General features: G+C 55.3%; 1 protein-coding gene across 1 annotated transcript in view; it reads right to left on the bottom strand.

Annotated features, from left to right (window-relative positions):
• CAMK2A (calcium/calmodulin dependent protein kinase II alpha) overlaps positions 1-15834 on the bottom strand; it is a 60370-nt gene extending 44536 nt beyond the window's left edge. Inside the window, exons 1-2 of the mRNA XM_042994349.1 lie at positions 15557-15834; positions 2001-2095 (exon numbers count right to left, since the gene is read on the bottom strand). Of these exons, the coding sequence (XP_042850283.1) occupies positions 2001-2095; positions 15557-15618 (157 nt within the window). The 5' untranslated portion in view covers positions 15619-15834. The remainder of the gene's footprint in view (positions 1-2000; positions 2096-15556) is intronic.
• Positions 15835-17511: the final 1677 nt, after the last annotated feature.

Genomic DNA, 17511 nt, shown 5'->3' with positions numbered 1-17511 from the left:
ATGACAGGGTGCCTGGCAGTTTCCTCCTGGCACGGCCCAGAGTCTACACTGCCCGAGGAATGCTTAGTTCTACCTTCCAGAAAAGAGGCAATGCCCTTTCCATTCTCCCCCATAAACATCTGTCTCTTCCTGTCAGTGTGTGTGTGTGTGTGTGTGTGTGTGTGTGTGAGTGTGTGTGAGAGAGAGAGAGAGAGAGAGAGAGAGGGCAAGAGCCCCAGCATCCAGGGAAGACATTGGTTCCTGACCCTCCCTCATTTTGGAGCTACCTCAACTTGCCATCCCGAGTCATGGCTCTAATCTTGCCCCCACTGTATCTCAGGGATTGGGACGTCTCCTTTGATCACTAGAGACATAAAGCACAGAGAGGGCACTAGAGTGCCATTAGTCACACAGCATGCAAGGCAAACCCCAGCATTCCTGTGGTCTTCCTGCCCGCCCTGACCCCTGCCCCTGGCTCTGGCTCCAGACTTTCCACAGGTGTCACCCTTCCACACCAGCTTTCAAGCTGAATGTGTGCCATCCTGGCAGGTTCAGGGACCCTCAGAGAATCCACACACACACACCCCCAGCCTCTTCTCCCAGCAGGACACTGGCTGCCTATGGGGGAACTCAGTGACTAGGAGAAAGCGCTGGGCTCCCAGCAGCACTGAGCCGGGGGATGAAAGGCAGCAACACACGGTCAACACAGGGCCTGCTGGGAGGCCTGCGGGGACAATGTGAACATCCTGTAACAGCCTCCGTGAACCCCACACCTGCTGGGCTTCAGCCCAGACGCAGCTGCTGCCTATGCCGGGCAAACCCCTGGACACTATGCCAGCCCCTCGCTCGGCGTCCCCCAGGCTGCACCTGCACCTGCCTCACCCAACAGAATTCCCTTCGCCTCCAGGGGACCCCCAAGGCAGCTAGACACCATTCAGAGCAGGAATTGGAGTTTTGAAGATAACCTTCCCCAACCCACTGACCATGGTTACTGCCCTTCCCGCTCTAACCACGTGCTCAGGGCAAGAAGCAAGGCTCCTGGGCAGGCTTTCCAAGTTCCAGTGTCCACACGGATCTCCAGTGCACCTTGTTAAAATGCACATCCTGATTCCTTAAGGCTAGAAACAAGAAGCCTTTCTAACGATCTCCTGGTGACGCAGATGCTGCTTGTCTAGGACCATTTCCGAACTGGAATGACCCGGGGATCTCTTCCAAACCCAGGTCCCACCTCACACGGATTAAATCACAACCTCGGTGGGTAGGAGCCAGGCATCAGGAGTTTTGGAAGCTCTCTGGGGGTCCCGGGGTGAGGACAGTTTGGGGAGCCACTGTTCTAGGGAAAATTTAGGGATAAGAGAGTGGATTTGCGTGGCTGCAGCAGAATGTACTTGGCGTTAGCTGGCCTCTAGTAGAGCACTGGGGTGTGTTGGGTGCTATCCTAGGTACTGGAAATAGCAGGGACTGAGACCCATCCCTACCCTCTTGGAGCTTAGAGGCAAGAGGCAAGATGGATGTGAAATCAGGGACCAAGTCAGTCAATGGGATAAGTCCAGGTTGGGGTAAAGCCACAAAGGTAAACAGTAATAACATATCAAATAGGGGAGACCCCTCAGATTTGGGGGTCAGGGAAGCCTCTCAAAGGATGGGACATTGAGCTGCAACCTGAAGATTTAGAAAGGATCAGGCTTGTAAGGAGCCAGGTGAGGGAGTCCCAACAGAGGGAATGGTGGGTGCAGAGGTCTGGAGATGAGAGAGGGAGCAAGTGGCAGAAAAACAGGGAAAGGAAGTCCTACCTGGAGCCTTTGCCTTCATCTGGGTGGGAGGCAGAGAGGCCATGGCCTCCGGTCTAGATCCCCAAAGGAAGGAGAATGGAGAGGTCTGCCCTCATAATACCCACAGGAGGAAGCAGCTCCCTCCTGCAGCATCACCCAGGGGGACAGACCCAGATCCTGGCTCTAACCCAAGGGGTAGAGGGTAGCAAGAGCCCCAGAGGGCGGGCGAGGCATATGTCTGCTACCTACCTCTGGCCGACAGCTTCTTGGTGTTGATGATCTTAGCAGCATACTCCTGGCCAGCCAGCACCTTCACACACCTGCGCACCACTGAGAAGGCTCCCCTGGAAGGACAGAGAAGGCGCAGGGGGTAAGGAAGGGCCCAAGGGACGCATCGCTGGGACAGACCAAAGCCCATGCGTCTGCACCATGCTGGCTAGGGAGACCTCCTGCGGGGCTGCAGGAGCTCCCAAGGACAACTGTGGCCTGACTCAGGGACGGGGCAGGGCTGGAGACCTGGGAGAACCACTGGTAGCAGATTATCAGGGCCTTGGCCTCATGAGAGACAAACCTTGCAGAGTTGTAATAAGTTGGGCTCTCCAAGTTGTAAAACATTCGAATCGTGTAGTGTGAGAATCATAGCATCCCGGTCTCTGAAAGATTTTACTTTTTCATTCTTTGAGTAGGTAACACATCAACACGGTTCAAAGTTCAAAAGATTGGAAAGACTCCCTCCCACCCCTGTACCCCAGTCTCCGAGGTCCCGTCCCCAGGGACAGCTAGTGTTACCAGGTCCTTGAGCAGCTGTCCACAAATACTCTCCCCCACACAAAGGTACTGGAACTTGCAGACTATTCTGCACCCTTCTTTTTTTTTTTTAAAGTCTATTTATGTATTTTGAGAAAGAGAGGGGGAGACGGTGAGCAGGGGAGGGGCAGAGAGAGAGAGAGGGAGAGAGAGAATCCCAAGCAGGCTCTGTGCTGTCAGCGCAGAGCCCGACCCGGGCCTCCAAACCACAAGCCGTGGGATCATGACCTGAGCAGAAACCAAGAGTCGGATGCTTAACTGACTGAGCCACCCAGGCACCCATTCACCCTACCTTTTTTTGGTAGATATCTTGGAGATACTCCTTCCAAATTGTATATGTTACAAGAGGGGTACCTGGGTGGCTCAGTTGGTTGAGCATCCGACTCTTGATCTCGGCTCAGGTCATGATCCTGCAATTCGTGGGTTCGAGCCCCACACCAGGTATAGAGCCTGCTCGGGATTCTCTCTCTCCTTCTCTCTCTGCCCCTACCCTGCTCTCTCTCTCTCTCTCTCTCTCTTTCTCTCTCTCAAAAATAAACAAAGATTTTAAAAATCTTTAAAAAACACAAAAAACAAATCGTCACATAAAGAGCTCCTCATTATTTATTCATGTGGCTGTCCTATAATTTACCTAGCCAGTCCCCTATCACTGGGCAATTAGGTTAGTTCAAACCATATTACAAACAATGACTAACCTTCTATGTGTGCCTTAGAATTACTTTTGTCTTGTGTGCAGCTGTCTGTGGATAAACTTTGAGAAACGGTGTTCCTTGGTCAAAGGGTAGGTGTTATCGGTAATTTCAACAGATAATGAGAGATTATCCATCTTAGAGATTGTACCAACCTACTTTCTCTAGTATGTGAGGGGACCATTTCCCTCGCCCACATCAACAGTGTATCATCAAGCTTTTTTGTCTTTGCTAGTGAGACAGGTGGAAAATGGCAACTAAGCTTAGGTTTGATCTGTGAGTCTCATATTGATTAAGGCTGAGCCTCTTTTCACATGTTTTAAGAGGCTTCTGAGACTTGACCCTCAAAGTATCAGTGGCTGGGAAACAATCTGGAGCGAGGGATAAGTTTCAGCGCTTGCATGGGGACATTGATTACTGCCATGTGGAGTGTGGCCCATGTCCCAGATTGTTCAACTTTTTGAGAAAAGCCAGAAGTCTGGATATGTATGTGAAAATTCCCAATTTTTAAAGACTGGCACCTTATTCTTGAAAGTAATTTTTTTAAACAGAGAATCTGGCCAAACAAAACTAGTTTGAGGGTTAGATCTTGTAGCCAAGAACTATGTCATACCCCCTCCCACAAAGGTCATCTGGTCCAACTCCTTCATGTCACAGACGATAAACCTTCCCTGCCCCTAAGGAGCTGGACACTGACCGTAGGCACCACCCTTAGCCCCCTAACCACAGACTAAAGGCAAGAAGCAAGTCTGTGGGCAGGTTTTCCCTATTTTATTTTATTTTATTTTATTTTATTTTATTTTGTATTTTGTATTTGAGAGAAAGAGAGAGAGAGACCATGCACAAGCGGGGTGGGGGGTGGGGGCAGAGGGAGACAAAGAGAGAAAATCTTAAGCAGACTTCACGCTCATCATGGAGCCCAGCGCAAGGTTCGGTCCCAGACCCTGGGATCAAGACCTGAGATGAAATCAAGGGTCAACCCTCAGTGCTCAACAGCCACCCAGGTGCCCATCCCAGTTTTAAGGTGTATGTGAATCACCAGGGTGTCTTATCGAAATGCAGAGTCGGGTTCCTTAAGTCGAGAGTAGAGCTCAAGACTCTGGGAGCTCAGCGTAGAAGACTCGCGCAGCTAGCTGTAGGCAGGGCTAGGTCTGGAACTCTGGTATTTGCTCTCCCTCACCAAGGGAGCCCGCCACACCCAGGTTCCTGACGTGGCCACATCCTCCAACGCTGATGCCCTATCCTCAGCGTACGGGTAGGTCCAAGCCCAGGAGGCCTGCAGGCTGGCACAGACACCCTCCCTACGTACACCCTGGGCCCCGTGTCACTGGTTTCACGTCTGGGCAGCATGAATGGAGAGGGTGGGAGACTGAGGAGGGATGAGGAAGAAAGTGCCAGGAGGGGGCTGGAGACCAGGAAATGCGACCTCTAGGAAAGCCCTAGAAGGCCAGAATTCCTGGGCAAGTAGAAAGTCTCACATAGCAATGGGCCTTCCTTGAGGTGGGCACCACGCTGTCCCCCCACCCCGACCCCCCACCCCCACCCCACGCACACACCCAGGAAAGCAGCAAGACCTGGGTGCCTGGCCTGTGCTCCCAGAGCACTCCACACCCACCCATCTAGCCCAAGTTCACGGCTGGTTGCTCCTCCTGTCCCTCCCACCTAACGGTTAGTTCCTGAGGGCCAGGACTTTCACTTGCTGCTCCACGTGCCTGTGCCCGGGGAACCCAATGTCTACTGCCCATAGGGCTTCCATAAATGTTACTTGCAGAAACAGGAGGTGGTTTGAATTCGCAGTGGGAGGGACTGAAACGAGACCGGGAAGGGGATTTTCCATCGGAGGTGTTAGGAATAGGAACAGGCATCTGAAGAAGGTAGGGCACAACTCATCTCTCAAAGAGACGACAGACAGACAGGCGGACGGGCCTAAAGACCTTCAGGTCCCTGCCCAGCTGGAGTCCACGATTCTCAAAGGCCCCAAGGGACAGAGTGTTTAAGGCGGCCCCTCTGGGAAAGGTTGGAGAGCCCCAGTGAGATCAGGGGGCAGGGAAGGAGAGAGGCTGTAAGCTCCTGGGTGCAGGGCGGAGTCTTGCCCCAGTGACCAGCATCTAGCCCATGTCCGGTCTGGAGCCTGGAGTTCAATTAATATGGGAGCGAGGGATGGAGGGATGGAAGGGTGGTGGGGGGAAGACAGGAAAAGAGGGATAGACATAATTTCTCCGCTAAAGAAATAAATGCTAAGTGAGAAGTAGAAAAAACTAAGTAAAAAAATCCATTCCAGGTAAAGACCTTAGACCAATGGTTGTCGAACTGGTTGCTCAGGAATCCCCTGGGGGTATTTTTAAAATACATATTCCAAGGCCCCATCCAGACCTACCAAATCAGAACCTCTGGGCAGAGGCACAGGGGATCTGTATTTTCATTGAACACACGGGTTCAGGTGATAGTTTCCCAGCCAACTGGGCTGTCCTTCCTGCCCTCTGCGGGAGTCCTCCTAGATGCCCTGTCTCCGGACATCAGCACTGAAGGCGCTGGCACATGTACTTCTGTGCAGGGTGGCTTGACAGGCGCGTGAGCCTGGGCTCTGCCTCAGGAGCTGAGAACCTAGGAGCCACAGCTATAAAACAGTAGAAGGCACATTTGCTAAACTTCCTTCCTGGAACACAGCGCCAAGCTTTTGGGTAAGTCTCAGCTTCTAGCTGGGGGTCCTAACTAGGTTCTAACATGGGGAGGGCTGCTGCAGGGGCCGTGTACCCCCTGAAGGACATCCTGCGCCTCTGAAAGTAGGTATGTGCATTTTTTTCTGGGGCAAGGATGCATAGCTTTTAGCAGCAGCTCAGAGGGAGGAGTTTATCAAAACCAGTTCAGAGCTACTGGTCCAGAGGGCACCAGCCTCCCACGTACCCAGAAGGCATCCTCCTTTCAAATGCATGTGCACCACTAAGCTCCTTCTTGAACACAGCAGCCCTGTGAAGTGGGAATTATCATATCTGGCTGGCAGGTCGATGGGCAGGGGCTTGGAAACAGGACAGGGCAGAGAGGGGAGGAGGCCAAGATGGGGAGGTCAGCGTGGAAGGGAGTGACCAGGGGTCCTGAGAGGAAGGGAAAGCAGGTCACAGAACGTGGTCAGGGAGGGGTGTGTCTGTGAGACAGACAGACCCAGAAGGGACAGAATCGCAGCTCTCAGCCCTGCTGGGAGGTCTTGGGCAGGGGTCTGCCCCAACACAGGCCTCCCCTTGTTTATCTGCAGCACGGGAGTCGGGGTGTGGATGAGGCGAAATAGCACAGAGCCCTCTCCATCTTTAATATTCTATACCAGCACCGTCCAACGGAATGTTCTGGGATGGTGCAAATATTCCGTGTCGTCCAACGCGGCAGCCGCTAGCTTCATAGGCTCATAGAGCACTTGCAATGCGGCTCGGAGGACTGAAGAACTGAATTTTTTATTTTATTTCATTCGAACAGCTATACGTGGCTAGTGACCACCGTGTTGGATAGCGAAGTTCTAGAAGAACAGGCATTCCCGAACCAGACCAACCAGAGTTCAAATCATGGTGCCGCCACTCACCAGCAAGCCCCTTAACCTCAGTAAGCCTGTTTCCTCTCCTGTGAAGTGTAGCCAGGAATAGTACTCACCCTGTGCAGTTGTTTCAAGGATTCAATGAGATAATAAGGTATGCAATAGCTTTAGCACAGTCCCTGGAGTCTAGTAAATGCTCAAGAAACATCGCCTTTTATAGGCATCATTATCTACGAAGTGATGAGAACAGCTGGCTTCATCAGAAACAAAATGGACCCCGTTTGCCAAGCTCAGAGAAGGAGGAAGTCAGGAGAGGAGGTTGTGGGGGCCACGGTGAGGAGGGGAAGGGCTGCTCCCCAGGGCAGAGCAGCGTGCCCCTGTGGGGGCGGGGGGGGGGGCACAGGCAGGCAGGGAGGCCCTGCTCTCCAACAGACAGATGGAGAGGGCACGGTGAGAGTGGGTCCAGCATGGCTGAGAATGTGGGAACGTGCTAATGGGCCGTGAAAAGCAAGATTCACACTGGGAAATTGCTTTCTGGCTGCCTGGCAGGCTCGGTGTCCTGGGAGTTGCTGGCTGTCAGCCCACAGGGGGCTCACCACTCTCTCTGGCCTGAACCAGCCCAGAATGCTGATGTTGAAGCCAGGTGAGCACGGGGAGCATTCGAGGGGGGGCTTGAGAGACCTGGGTCCTTGCCCAGCTTGGCTACGAGCTTCTTATCCTCTGGGCCTCAGTTTCCCCATTTGAAAGATGGGGATGAGGACCCGCAGCCACACTTCCCCCTGGGCCATTTGGGAGAAGTCTCTCCTACACAGGGATGGGGAGAGGTTCCTGCTACCCAAGACAACTTCCTCTAAAGTAAACCTCCCCACCTTTACCCCGAGCTGCCCAGAGCCCAGGGCGTGCCCGTGGGTCTCAGCAGACAGAAGACAGTTTCTGGGGGCCTTCTGGAAACAGCACAGTCACAGAACCCGCACCCCCCTCCACTCTGGACTCCTTAGGGGGTCTGATTGTCAGGGGTCCCGACAAGTACTAGGGTCTTCTGTTCACTGGCTGCTTCCTCAAACACACAACAGGTCTCCCTTATTCTGGAAAAATAAATAACCATTCTGCTCCCCCCCCCCAAATTTTTAAATTGAAAACCAAGAACTTCTCTCTCGACCCAACAGCTTGGGCCATTTCCTTCCTCCCTCTTTGCTGTCAAACTTCCAGAACAAGTGTCCGACATCCGCTGCCTCCTCTTTCCACCTCCCACACTCCATGAACCCACCACAATCTGGTGCCCACCCCCGGGCTCCCTGGAAAAAGCTGTGCCAGGCCCGCCCACCCAGTGCCCCTCCCCCCCGCCCCTGCAGCCCCAGTGGGCCTGCTCCCCCTTGCCTGTCCCACACCAGGAGACATCTGGCCCACCTCCCTTTTTGTTTCTAGGTGGCTGCACTCTCCCTGGGACCTTGCCCTGCTGCCAGTGCCTTCCCCTGCTCATCTCCCCCCAGATCATTTCTCCCCGTTCTCTCTCCACCGTCCTCTTACCACCTCCCTCCAGCCCCTCCACCAGGGCATCAGCTGGGATCTCTGGGGAGGGTCTGGGCAGTCATGAGCACACATAAAATTTAAACAAAATGACTCTGTGTCTGCGTATTATCCTGGGCAGAGGATGCATATCTTCCATCAGCTTCACAAAGGATCTGTGACCCCACCACCCCTGCAGATAGTAAAAGCCACTGACCATCATGCAAGATTGAAACCTGCTTCTGTATAGCCCCTCCTGCCTCCAGAATTCCAGTCCCGAGTTTCTAGCTACTCATCATGTTGCTTGGATGCTACGTGACAGGCAACTCATAATCAAAGTCCAGTCTCCTCGGGAAAGTCTCCTCACCCTCAGTTAAAATACCTAAGCATTCCACCTCTCTGAGATGAGCTGGGGTGATTCCAGAAAGTTCCAGGTCAACAGGAACCGTTATCTGTCAGAGCATCAGGGTCCGGAACCTCTTGGTGGTAACTCACAGCCCAAGTTAGCTGATCTGATCACTCAGCAGAGAGGAAGGCCTGGGGGTATGGATGCCCGAGCACACGGAGTCAGGATGTCTGGCCATCAGAGGGGCCACGGGGTGGGCCACATGTGACCGCATCAGGAGCTGGTGTGCCCAGTGATATCTTCCCAGTGACGTCGACTTTTTCCCCATTCCACAGATGTAGAAACTGAGGTCAAGCCCTTGAACCCAGGACTCCTGACTCCTTGTCGGTTGCTCTCTCCAATACCTCACATTCTCAGATTAGAGGCGGCCCTCACCTTGGGTCCACAGATGGACTTTAGGGCAGAGGGATCTTTGAGAAATAATACACCCTTGCAGTGGGTTGTAGTGAAGCGTTTTTCTAGGAAAGTGCCGGGGGGTCGTATGAGATTCTCTGAGGGCTCCTAGATTTCCAGACCAGTTAAAAAGCTGGGGTCAGATCTGTCGAGAAACAAAAGGGATATCCTGTTTCCGTAATAACCCCTTCGAGTGCTTTAAGCAAATCCCTTCGCCTTTTGGGGCCTCAGTTTGCCTATCTGTGAAGTCAACTGTCGATCATTTTTAAACCCGCTCTTTCTTTCTTCTTAGTTCTTTTTATTATTATTATAATTATTTTCTAATCTTTATTTATTTTTGAGAGAGAGAGAGACAGAGCATGAACAGGGGAGGAACAGAGAGAGAAGGAGACACAGAATCTGAAACAGGCTCCAGGCTCTGAACTGTCAGCACAGAGCCCGACATGGGGCTCGAACCCACGAACTGCAAGATCGTGACCTGGGCCGAAGTTGGACGCTTAACCGACTGAGCCACCCAGGCGCCCCTTAGTTATTTCTTTTTAAGCAACGATGCCCTTTTAAAATAACAAACAAAACACAGCTATGCAGGTCTCCAAGTGGCAAATAGATCAGAGGAGATGGGGCTGTGGGGGCTAGGGGCCCCATTTGTTTGGTGTTCTCTCTCTTCTCCCCAGTTCGCTACAGCAGCTCGGCCCAGAACCCCACAGACTATAGCATTTCGCAGCCAGAAAATTCTAGGACCTTATTACTGAAACCTTACATCTCCCTCCTCCCATCCTGGGCTGTAGCCGCCCGCTGCCAGGGACTCAGTGTCCCACACCCCACAGGCCTGCCCCATGCCAACCCAGCAGAAGTCTTGTGGGGGACACAGAAGGTCTGGGAACCAGAAGATTCTGTTTGCCACAGGGAACAGTGAACCAACAGAAGTCCTAACATATTCCTTGTTTTGGCTGTGCATGGGTTTTCTTGAATGGGTTACAAAAAGGGAAATAGAACGATATTCACAGACCTTGGAGAGAGGACCTGAACAGACAGAAGCAGGGGGGATGATGAGGGCCTGCTTCCTCCTCAGGCTCCATCCACCTGCACACCCTGAAGCCTTCTAGAAGTTCAGAGAGAGACACTAGAGCCAAGCACCAGACAAGAAAGAGGCTGGCGTGCCCTATTCTTGTGTGCTATTGGCCTGTGCGACCTTGGGCAAGGCCCTGGCCCTCTCTGGGCCTTGGTTCCCCATCCGTAAGACAAAGGAGCACTCCTCACTCCAGTACTCTGAGTGGGACTGTGTGCTCAGGAAATACCTGTTGCCGGGAGGCAAGAGTCACAGACATGTTTCTCCTTTTACGTGACCCCAAGGCCCTCAACCTTCTCCGGCAAGGAAAGTTCCAGGGGCCCCACCTGATGCCTTGGGGCCAGCCACGCCTGGCTGGGCCTCTGGGGGCTGCACCAGCCTGGCCAGGGATGGGCCTGGGCTGGGCCTCTGGGGGCTGCGCCAGCCTGGCCAGGGACGCAGGCTTCCTACTGTGCCCCAGAGAAGCTCAGAAGCTCAGAATGCAACACGGGCAACATGCATGCTGGAGAGGGTGGACCGTGGCAAAGGGGCCTGCACAAGAAGAGGGAAGGGCAGGGCGGGGGAGCCCAGGAGCGCAGCCAGCATCATCTTGCTCCCCCTGCGCTGGGAGGTAGACCTGGGCTGGATGCCCTCTTGGAACCGGTGTGTGCGTGTGTGTGCGCGCGCGTGCGCATGTAACCGGATGCAGGCATTGCATTCCAAGGCTCTGGCCTCACCCCACTGAGGGCCGGGGCCCCAGACTGCAGGGGTGCTGGCAGCAGTGTCACTGTGTGCTTGTGCAGGGAGGCAGGCGGGCAGGAGGGAGGCTCAGCAGAGTGTCAGTGTGTCTCAGCCTGTGTGGGGGTGGCTGTGCGGGGGTGGAGGGCTGCGGCATGCACCAGAACATGTGCGTGCCTGCCGCTCGGATGGCTCGGAGGGGGAGGAAGGAAAGTCTGTCCCTTTCCCTGTTCCCGTCACCCCTCCCCACCTTGAAGCCCTGCCCCCCCCCCAACTTCCCATCCTTGGCTTTTGGCCCCTGAGAACGATCTGGTCCCCTACCTTGGCTTTGCCACTGCCTCTCCCTGTGGCCTTGGGCTATTTCTCTCTGGGTGTTGGTCCCACCATCTAGGTTATAAATAGAGAGTGTGGACGGTGCTTCCAGTTCTGATGTTCTTTGAGTCTGAAATTTCCCATGTGTGTCCCCCACAGAGGGAAGCTAAGGAGGGCAATACCTCTCATGGGGCATTTCCGCATCTGCAGAATTATTCTGATCCCCATTTTACAGATGGTAAAGTTGGGGCTCACAAAGGACCAGGGATCCACACAGGGTGGCCCGGTAAATTCGAGGCAGAATCATGTTTGAACATAAGCCTCAGCTCGGCGTTATCTTACCCAGAAGGTCATGGCCCCTCTTCCCTGGGAGCATTCCCCCAACACAGCAGCGAGAGGGGTCCCTATCATGAACCGTCTCCCCACCATGTCCCGGGTGCCAGACACCGGCACAGCGGCCATTCCACCTTCTCAAGCCTCGGTCTGCTCATCCGGCAGGTGGGTGAGTAAGCCCTCTGCCTCCCTCAGAGACGAGCTAATGGCTGGAGAGGTGCTTCACCGGCCCCAAAGCGCTGTGAATATGAGGTTATTCGAAGCAAAATGCAAGTGTACCTCCATCTCTGGGTGGTGTATGGACGGCCAGGTGTTTCCTCTCCCCAACATTACCCCATTGAGGCTCCTAACAGCTCAGCTGGGGAAGGATGGGATTGTGGAGCACACTGGCAGACGTTAGAGCTTGCATGTCATGCGGGATCCTAAGCACCCAGGATGCTGGCCCCCCAGTGTGGGGAGCAGCCTCTAGGCCCCATGTCCCCCACTGGTCAGCCCGGCCCAAGCCCAGCTCCTGATACACAGCTGAGGGCGTAAGAGCGGGCAGGGGGCTCCGGAGCTAGCTCTGGTCCGTCCCTCTGCCGACCTGGCTGGCCCCTGGAGCCCCTCCCTCCGCCCAACACTACCCTTGAGTCAATTTCAGATCCCAGTTTCTAGAGAAAGAGTGGGCTGTGCTCGCTCTCCAGTCTCCCTCCCTCTCCCTCTCTCAAGTAAAATCTCCTTCGGAGGCTCTTTCTGGACGGCTGCAGAGCAATTCTCTGCCTCCCTAACCTCTCCTAGAAGTGGGATTCCAAAGCCCAGGGAATGTCAACGGCTGGAAGAGACATCCTCCTTTCCCGGCCTCCTGGAACCTGACCCCTTGCCCCGATTGTGGTCTTCCCAGAAGTCAGGCTCTGCTGAGAGCTCTGCCCAGACCGCACCCCACCCAGCTGACTGACCGGCAGGTGGGAGAGAGACAGCTTCTCTTACATCTGTAGCCCACCCCATCCTGGGCTCCTAGAAGGCCTGCATCATAAGCCAGTCCTCACCGAGTAGGGCGCCAGGAAGCCCTCGAGAGGCACACGCCCTCCTCTCCAGCTGGGCAGCCCAGGGCCCTGCGGGAGGTCCAAAGGCTCCCATGTCCCCTCGCAGGACCAACCCAGCTGCCTCTCCAAGGCCCCCTGCCAGTGATCTGAAGCGGGTTCCTGGAATAAGGGACTCAGCTCCTGCATGGTGACCGCAGTGTCCCAGCTGGCAGGGACTGTGGGTCAAGCATCCAAGGCCGGGCCCTGCAGGCATCTTCCTCGCTTCTCCCAGCAGAAGAGGAGCTTGGTCAGGCCCCTCCCCCAAGCTGGGCAAACTCCAGACAGAAGGTAAACATGTGGCAGGCCCTGGCCGAGGGCTCCAGCCTGCCCAGCCTTTGAGGGCAACAATGATTCCAGCAGCAGCCCCTGCTGATGGCGCACTGGGTGCCAGGCCACATCTTCACGCGTGCCACCTTATTTCACCACCACAGCCTTTTTTTTTTTTTTTTTTTTTTTTTTTTTATCTCCAGACTACAGGGGGCTGTGGTCTGGCCACTGTCGCAGAGCCACGGATGGTGAGATCCAGAGCCTGGGCCGTGTGCTGGGCCCACCTCTACCTGCCCCACAGGGCGCCTGGCCTAACGCTGCTGCGCGGAGCAAAACCCCCACCCGCTCAGTAATATGTCCCGGGGTTTCTAACCCAGCCATGGGTTAAAAGAGGTGTGGAGCCTCATTCTCGGTAACCCTAAGCCCATCACAGCCTTCCTAATGTCCTGCAAGCTCCCGACAATGCATGCGACATTTCGTAGGTTTGCGCTTCCTTCTGGAGAAGGCAGACTTAGACTTTCGTCAGATTCCTGGAGGAATGTGAGACCTAAAAACGGTTAGGAGCCCGTATGGTTCTAGAAGGGAGAGGTCTGAAACGGATTAGACAAGGCCTGGCCATGCCTGCCACCCTCGGTTCTCCTCCCGTGGCCACACCAGGGCTCCCTGTCCCCTGAAATCCTGCCCCTGCCCCGGTCCTGGCCGGCAGTGGGGCTGAGAAGGCTCCCGAAGGCTCCCTGGGCCAAGTCGCCCCCACAGCACCCAATCTGCATGATATCCATCTCCTCTTGGGGCAAAATACCACTTTTATTTTCACTTTAAGTGCCTGAGTCACATCTCAACTCCATGTCACTGCACCCTGTGACGCAGTCCTCCCAGAGCCGAGCCTTGGTCATGCCCTGAAAGGCAGATCCCAGCTAATCAGGGGATCCTTGGGCTCCCGTGGGCACCGGAGCCCGGCTGAGAAGGGGCCCTGCGCACATTCAGCAGACAGCTTCAGTCCTCTGGAGCAGCTCAAAACACACTCAGAAACGCAGGAAGTCTGCAGACAAGAGTGAGCACACATCTGCACATGGGTGTGTGTCTGTACAGGGCCCCAGGGCATACCTCAGGGTGTCGGGATAGCCTGGGATGTGAATGTGAGTGTGTGTGCAGGCAGCCTACTCGTACACAGCCACAGGCCCACCTCCCACACATATGCAGACACCAGCATAAGCTCACACATGCCTTCAACACCCACACTCCCACCCGAGCCTTTGGCCCAGACCTCACACGCACGCACATAAACCTTTCCGTGTGCGTGGCCCCCCATCCACACCCGGATGTGCGTGTCCAGACCTCAGAGAGGTACCACTGTGCCCAAAGCCCACACGGGCATCCTTACACAGACATAGACATCCTTACACAGACACAGACGTTTGCACACACCCAGACCCCACACACGTTTGCCTGCTGACGTGCATGTAGCTCTGACCTGCCACACTCAGGCACACACAGTGATGCCTATTCACGCCTTCACCCCCATGCAAATCAGCCAGTGGTACCCCTTGGGCCACCTGCACGCGCCCACTCTTGGCGGCCTTACACACGAAGGACACCCCACAACCCTCCTGCTGCACACATGTGAACACTTGCCTACCCTCTCGGGGCACGCAAGTGTACCCCAGAGTCAGTCTTTACACAACACACACCAAAATGTGCACTGGGTGCACACATCTGGACCTCACCCCGGCACATATCTGCTCACAGGGCCCCTCTCCCCTGCACTCCTGCTGCCACAGCAAGGACCACCCGGGGCGCTGGAGCTGCTTTGCCCAAGGGGCAAACTCTGCCTCCAAACTATACCCCTACCCTGATCCATCCCTGGGTCCTCCACACACCTAGCTGGGGGCAGCCAGAGTGTTTCCCTGACACTCCACGACTTACTGGGCCACCCCAGGGGGCTTTTCCCCCCCGTACGCTCCCACCCTTCTCCCCCCGCCAGTCATCAGAGGCATAAAATGAGCTCTGGAGCTGGACAACTTTGCCAAGGGACCAGAGCCCGGATACCACTAGCCCCTGAAATGGTAGTGCTCCCCCCCACCCCACTTGCCTGATTGCCCCTCCCCACCTCCCAATACACAGGAAGCCTCACCAGTCCCTCGGTTATTAACCCCTGCTGTACCGATGCCCTCACGCCAAGAGGAGTTGGGAGGAGGAAGATGGGGAGGGGATGCGCTTTCAGGGAGAAGTTGGCCACTCTGCACAGTCACCATTGGTGCCTAAAGTCAGAAAGGACTGCCTGGGAAGTGGTGAACTCTCTCCCATCAGAGGTGTCCAAGTTGAGGCCAGATGAACACCTCAAGAGAAAGTCGGCAGGGGGTTCCAGCCCTGGACTTAGCAGCCTGGGAAGATTTCTTTTTAACCCTGAGTTTCTAAAAATCTGTGTGTGCCCAGTCATGTGCCCCCATGTATGTGTGTGTGTGTGTGAGAGCGTGTGCATGCACGCGTGCACCGGCATGCACCATCCACCTTTCACCCCTACACACACACTCACCTGGCTGGCCTTGGCACATCTGTGCACCCACAAACATGCCCACACCCAGCTCCGGGCACTTTGCACAGGCAAGCGTCCCCAAACACACGCAGACTTCCTCCCTATGGGTACACAGGAAGCACGCAGGTGCACACCCCCTGCCCGTGACGCTGACCCCCTGCACCCTCCAGAACTCTCTGAGGTGCAACTCACTTTCCCAGTTCCTCGAAGAGCTGGTACTCTTCCGTGAAGCGGGTGCAGGTGATGGTGGCCATCCTGGCGCTGGGCGGGCAGGCGAGGCTTGGGGCTGGAGGACCAGGACTGGGGCGCTGCTGCTCTGCACCCGGAACTGGGGACCACTCGCCTGCCTGCGCTTCCGAGCGCGAACCAAGAACCAGCTTGACTGACGAGCCCGGGGCTTCTGAGCAGGGCACTGTGGCTGCTCACAGCCTCGCGAGCCTTCGTCAGCATCCAGGTCCCCATGGCAACCACCTCCGAAACGCCCTGTTCCCGTTGCCCCGGTAACTGCCTCCCCAACACCTGCCTGCCTTCCACTGCGAAACCTGCTCCCGGACGCCCTGGCCCTAACCACACAGAATACTGCAGGCCTGTGTGGGCCCAGGGCGGGTGGACCCAGCACCCCCCGAGGTGATGGACTGAGGGAGGGGTCTGGAGAGGGGGAGAAGAACCAACTTAATCCACAAGTGATCTTCTCTCTTCCCACCTCCCCCACCTCCAACTGTGGGTCCCTTGTAGCAGACAGGATGGGATTAAGTGGGGCAAAAAGGCAGTTGCCATGGTAACGGCCGGTGGGTGCCACATTCTGGGATGGTCCCCAGGAAAGACAGGATACAGTTACCCTGGCAACTTCATCTCCTCTGGAGAGACAGGTATTGCCCCGTTGCCCTGGCAACAGCCGGGTTCTAAGGTTTACAGGAAAAGATGGCTAATTCATGGGGATCTCTCTCCCAGTGGATCACTGTAGTCTGTAACTATCTCTCTGCTCCCCTCTGTATTTTGTTTTGGCCTCTGTCTCTGTCTTCCCCATTTGCTCTCGTTCTCTGCTACCCCTGTCCATCACACTGGCACTCTAGCTTGGGGGACAAATGCAGAGGAGACATCCGGATTCTGGAGGGAACTGCCTTGCCTGCCCGCTCATCCCCACCCCTCTCCTCCAGCCCATGTTCCCGGTGGGACCATGGAGATCTGGTCTCCTGGGGCTCACGTCCCAGTTTCTGCCTGTGCTTTAAGTCAAGGTGAAAGAGGCAGAGGCGGGCAGTGGGGAGGGAAGCATGGCCTGGCATGGAGGGGAGTGGCCATGGGCCTGCCCTGAAATCCTCATTCCCTTTTCCTCATTCTCATTTTCCCTGCCAAGTTTGATTCTTCAGGGCAGCAGCCAGATCTATGGCCCCAGGATCTCACCCAAGCCCTGGGGGTTTAGGAAGGAAAAGGACTGGAGTCAAGGATCTGAGTTCAACTCCAGCTCTGACGTTTGTTAGCTGTGTGACCCTGGGAAAGTCACTGCCCCTCTCTGAGCCTCCAGCGCCCTTTCTACAAAACAGAACAAAGCTGCCACTGCAGAGGAAGGTTGTGAAGAAGGAGTGGGCTAAGGGCTGTGGAAGCCTTTGGGAAGTATGTAAACATGAGGCCTGTTTTTAGTTTCTGGAAGAGGAAAAGGAAGGTCTAAAGCAGGACCATGACCACCCCCATCACTAGCTTGGACTCAGAATTTCACACCCACCTCCTCCACGCAAGCTCATTTCACAGCCCACCAGGCTGAGGTCTCTTGCCAGCATTTGCCCACAGTGAGCACAGGTCGGATAAAAGGATCCAGGATCCAAACCTTTGTTTCTACCCCACCCCTCTGAGCCTCAGCTTGCCTTACTGGTCACCTCACTTGCTGGACACGTTGTCTGCTTGTCGGTTATCCCCAGCCCTAGTGGGTCCCTGACTCACTACTTTAGGTCCAGGGGCCCCGGGAGACATCTGGGTCCCCTCTCCCACAATTCTGCCCCTCTTCCTGGGAGTTGGGGGTGGGAGAGAATGATGGGGTTAGCTCTCTGATGCAGCCACTTCTTCCCAGGAGAGAAATGGGAGGGAGGCCGAGGGGAGGCGAGCTAGGGAGGAGGGGTAATGGCTTAGCCACTAATTGCACCATTACCACCTTC

Source organism: Panthera tigris, chromosome A1 (genome assembly GCF_018350195.1).
Source record: "Panthera tigris isolate Pti1 chromosome A1, P.tigris_Pti1_mat1.1, whole genome shotgun sequence".
Lineage (NCBI taxonomy): Eukaryota > Metazoa > Chordata > Mammalia > Carnivora > Felidae > Panthera > Panthera tigris.
Note: the sequence above shows the minus strand (reverse complement) of the source record. Positions and strands in the feature narration are given on the sequence as shown.